We start from the raw sequence: 5000 nt of genomic DNA on the forward strand, positions 1-5000 counted from the left end.
AAAAGATGTTTTAACCATTCATAAACATGGCGAGCTGTTGCGCTCGCCGAGCGCAACAGCTGTCACTTTGTGAGAGGAACTGCACTTTCATCATAACGTTTAACTATAAAACTTCGAAATTAAGGAAACATATTTAGCTCAGCATCATTTATATACCTTTAGTTAACTTGGCATGTGCTTAATATTTCTATTAGATGATCGGATTATCCGTGAGAGTACGATTTGTAAACTTCGGGTTCATGCATAGAGGACGAAGCACTGCAGCCGCTCGCCCTACCCAAAATAACAGATCTGCAAGCTATCAACACGGCATGTCGCAGTGTGTTTGTTGTATATATGTCTGTTTTTTGGGGGAGGCGTCGCCCGTTACGCGTTAAGCTGTCAATCATGCAGGGGGACGCCCCCTCTATCCTCTGAATTTTTTTGAACGGCGAACAATGGCCGCAGTGTTTATTTAAGATCATTGAAATGTCACCTTAAAAAAATGCATTTTAATACATTACAGAATGTACCTATAAAAATGTAAGTGTCCAATTCATATAAAGGTAAGTTAGATAAAGGTGCAACTTTATCTTAGTATTTTTGCAAAATCCTGTATATATAGATATATGTATGCAAAGGGTGTTTAAACTATAGTAGGATAGCACTACGTAGTTGACGTAGGCTTTACGTAGGCTACGTCCAGGATCTCTTCACGTGCATGCTGCCTCACGAATGTAGTTTTAGCACAGACGAAACGGAACCTACGAAGATGGTGTCTACTGAAGCCAATTTAGATGAGACGTTGGGCACACACAGCTGCTACTAACGAAGATAGTGCGCAGCGGGGTTGCTACTGCGCAGATGCGTGGAGGCACCTACGCAGCTTCTAGGCTACGCAGGAGCTCAAATTCGTTTGGGAAACGCGGCCATTGTCTGGCCACGCGAGGCTAGTGTGTGCGTGTGTGTGCACAAATTGGGTGTCCACAAAATCTGAACACAAAGACAGCCTGTAATCAGTTAGTAAAAGCAAGTCTATAAAAGCGTATTGAGCAGTGGTTTAAAAGAGAGCACTGAATTTGCTAGCGTGATCTACTCAGGCAGGTCATTCTGAAATTACATGTATTTGGCTGCCGACCTCCATCTCAAAATGTTTTGTTCCAGGGACCCCCAGAAGCAAAGATTTGAGTTAAAAAATGTTCGCTTTGAAATAATATATATATATATTCAAAGGTTTTTTCAAAAATAGCAGATCTACAAGCTTGTATAGCGTGGCACGAGGTGACGCGTTACGAGCTTGTAGATATGCTATTTTTTGAATAGCCAAAGTATGAAATATTACTTTTTAGTTGACACAGATGCTTTCCTGGTTTTAATGGGCTAAGTATGAAGTCATGAGCTTTACTTCTGCTTTCAGAGAATGAGCGACTTTTGGTCATTTAAAAAAGCGCTGTATAAATGTGAGCTATTATTAGTATTATTAAATCTCCTGCACTATCCTATGCTACGCTAGTTTTTAATCGGGTTTGTTCTCGTACGTACCTTGTCAGTAGTCTTGTATTAAAGAATAATTTGCTGTTCTTCTTGGGTTGTCACTGCACCCCGCGTGCCAAAACAAACTCCCTGTGAGAACCCCAGACTCAGCAGATTCCAAAAGGCTTCATGTATTCATGTACAGCCTGTGAGTTTATATTTTATGAATAATATGATACAGCTTATGTGTGAAATATGTATAAAGAAACGTGAAGTCTGATTTGTAGGTCATGTTTGGATTCTGCACTGTACAAGAACAGGGTCAGGGAATCTGTCAGTTCCCCGTCTGGGACTTATTTGCAGGGGTGGAAAAAGTACTACATTTTTTTAGTTAAGTAAAAGTATTGATTCTGCCATGTAGAAGTACTCTGTTATAAGTAAAAGTCTGGAATTCAAAATTGACTTAAGTATAAAAGTATTGGTACCAAAATGTACTTAAAGTACCAAAAGTAAAAGTACTAAAATGTTTGAAAATAGCAGATCTACAAGCTCACAACGCGTCGCGATGCCACATTTCAATTAATGGTAGTGAAGTAAAAGTGCAATATTTGCCTCCGAGATGTAGTGGAGTAGAAGTGAAGTGTAGACAATTGGAAATACTCCAGTAAAGTAAAAGTACATAAAAATTGTACTTAAGTACAGTACTTGAGTAAATGTACTTAGTTTTGTTTATTGTTTATTATTTAGTAACATTCGTGTGTGCGTTTGTGCGTGTGTGTGTGTGCGTGTGTGCGTGTGTCCTGCAGAGATCTCGTTCCGTGTGTGGCAGTGTGGAGGCAGTCTAGAGATCCTTCCCTGCAGCAGAGTGGGACACGTCTTCAGGAAGAGACATCCATACGTCTTCCCTGAGGGCAACGCCAACACCTACATCAAGTGAGTTACAGTCCTGTCTCACTGACTGATCTACACCCTGTGTCTCTAACTGCATCCCTGCATCCTCCCTTCATATTATGTACTACTGGGTTGGGGAAGTTACTTAAAATAGTTAAAGGTAGGGTAAGTGATATTTTTTGGGTTAAAACAAAAAGGTTTTTGTTAAAAGGTGAAAGCACTATATTCTGTCAATGCCATATAGTGTTTAAGGCGCCAACCACAAATAGGCTCTAATGGTTCGATTCCCGAGCCCGAGGGCCTTTGCTGCGTGTCACACCCTGGCTGTCTCTCTCTATCTTCACTGCACTATCCATAATAAAGGCAGAAAAGCCACTTTTAAAAAAAAAATAACTATATGGTCTATTTAATCCATTCAATCCAGGAACACATACTGTGTCATTTTAGATTTGTTTGCTATAAACATTATTTCATACTTTCGGCTATTCAAAAATAGCAGATCAACAAGCTAAAAAGCAAAAAAGCTAAAAAAAACTATATAATCAGTGGTTCTCAAACTTTTCATGCCAAGGACCCCCAAAAGGATATTTATTTGTCCGCAGACCCCCCATCTCAAAATATTGTGTTCCAGGGACCACCAGAAGCAAAGATTTTAGTTAAAAATGTATACATAGTATATATTCAAAGATTTGCGCACATTTTCACGATTTAAAAAAAATAGCAGATATATCTGATATATCTGCTATATAAGATATAAGCAGACCAACAGCCACTTTTACACGCTCAGCATATCTGTCAGCTTGTCAGTGAATAAACTCCTTCCACCTCCCCAGCCTCCTCTTGTAGTCGCATTTACAGTAGGTCTTCCCTCTGTCAGCATGTCATTCAATGTGGTTTCATCCAGTATGTAGATTATCATGTTCTTTAATATCTGCTTATCTTTCTTTGTTTGTGCCCTCTGAGGGATTCATCTGACTATTATCATGACCTGTAATAACTGTATCTTTGGCTCTGCTTCCTGGGGGGGTTATGTGAGCTCAGAGTCAAGTCTGGCACAGATCGTAGAGGAGCATCCCGGGAGCAGAGCCATGGTGCCAAATGCAATGCAATATCATTACAATTAAAGATGCTATCTAGAAAAGAGTGTGCTGACTGAACTGTGAATAATGAAGAGCAAAATGTGCATCACATTAAATTGAAGAGGGTCAGCTGGACAGAATACAGTAGAATGCCTCAATAATGTTATTGGTCATAAAATCCAGTTTTATATAATGTCAATGTCATGATAAAACCAACACACTTTCGCTCCCCAAACGGCCTATCGGGACTGATTGATTGATTGATTGATTGATTGATTGATTGAATACTTTATTAACAGTGTGCAAAGACAAGCACAGGGAAGTACAGTTCAATACAAGGTCTTTTAAGAGGATTTTAAACCCAAGAAAGCACTATGGCTTGGTTCCATTGGGGTCCTTTGTACTCAATTCATCGAAACATTTAATGACAGACAAACGTCTGACGTCAAACGTCAAACTTTTGACTTAAATGTGACTACTCTTATGACTACAACTATCACTTCTAGTATTAATACTTACTCTACTGTACTAACAAAAGACATCTAAAGTGTAATTAACAAAATGTCCGAGCTTATACACTGCTACCACGCTTTCTAACATGCACTGACGCTATTTATTGCTTGCTTGTGTGATGATAACAGTTGGCCAGTGTTTGTGATGGTGATCATGGTGTTGCTTTCTACAACAACGGCGCCATTGTCTAAATGTGTTTTCATGTGGCGCTAACACTTGCTAATTAGTTGGAGCCGACAATTACAGCGTGGGTTATGAAGGCAATAAAAAGGCACTTTTTGAAAATAGCTTTTGTAAAATCTCTTGATTGGGTGGAAAGTTCACTGGCTATACACACATACAAACTCCTACACCTTTCAGGTTTCCATAAAGCAGTTTATTTAGACTCTGTGCACATTATGAGGGTGAACAGTGTTGATGATGATTGAACTGAATAGGAAAGGAAATGCAATAACAAGCAGTAACACAAACAAACAAGGGCATAAATGTTTACCAAATACTCAAAGGAACATACATTCGAGCGGGAAGGGAACAGAACTTATTTACAATGCATCAGGTGGACATACAGTACAGTATAGCCATTGAGTACTAGACAGTAGTGCAACCTCTTCACCCTTCAGACAAAAGAGGTCTGAGACTACTACCTGGGCCTATATAGGCCTACCTCAGGTTTGATTGATTGATTGATTGATTGATTGATTGAATACTTTATCAGCAGTTTGCAAAAAAAAAAAAAGCACGGGAAAGTACAGTTCAATAGGCTAATAGGCTCGAATATGCTTTGACTTTTTACAGGGGCCAGTTCCGAGTTGCAGCCACCTGTAATTGCTCTTTTAGAGCGGTTTTGAAGGAGAGTAAGGATTCACATGCTGTGCCACGACTGGCATAGTAGTAGAACTAATTTAACCCGTTATTTGAGCCAAATCTGGGTTGAAAGTGATTTGTGGAGCTCCCTCTGGTGTTGTGATTGTGGACGTCTTTGACGTTTTTGAAGTAGTTTGACAGGTACATGGGTGTCGTGGTGGTGTCGTGGTGGTGTAGTGTAATCTTGTAGACCAGTCCCAA

The 5000-nt window shown here is 39.6% G+C and overlaps 1 protein-coding gene across 1 annotated transcript in view; it reads left to right on the top strand.

The window, feature by feature from the left end:
- Positions 1–5000, top strand: part of galnt14 (UDP-N-acetyl-alpha-D-galactosamine:polypeptide N-acetylgalactosaminyltransferase 14 (GalNAc-T14)) — a 166739-nt gene that overhangs the window by 137002 nt on the left and 24737 nt on the right. Inside the window, exon 10 of the mRNA XM_084083203.1 lies at positions 2259–2385. Coding sequence (XP_083939329.1) covers positions 2259–2385 — 127 coding nt within the window. The remainder of the gene's footprint in view (positions 1–2258; positions 2386–5000) is intronic.

This window comes from Gymnoscopelus microlampas (genome assembly GCF_963454915.1).
Source record: "Gymnoscopelus microlampas genome assembly, chromosome: 16".
NCBI lineage: Eukaryota > Metazoa > Chordata > Actinopteri > Myctophiformes > Myctophidae > Gymnoscopelus > Gymnoscopelus microlampas.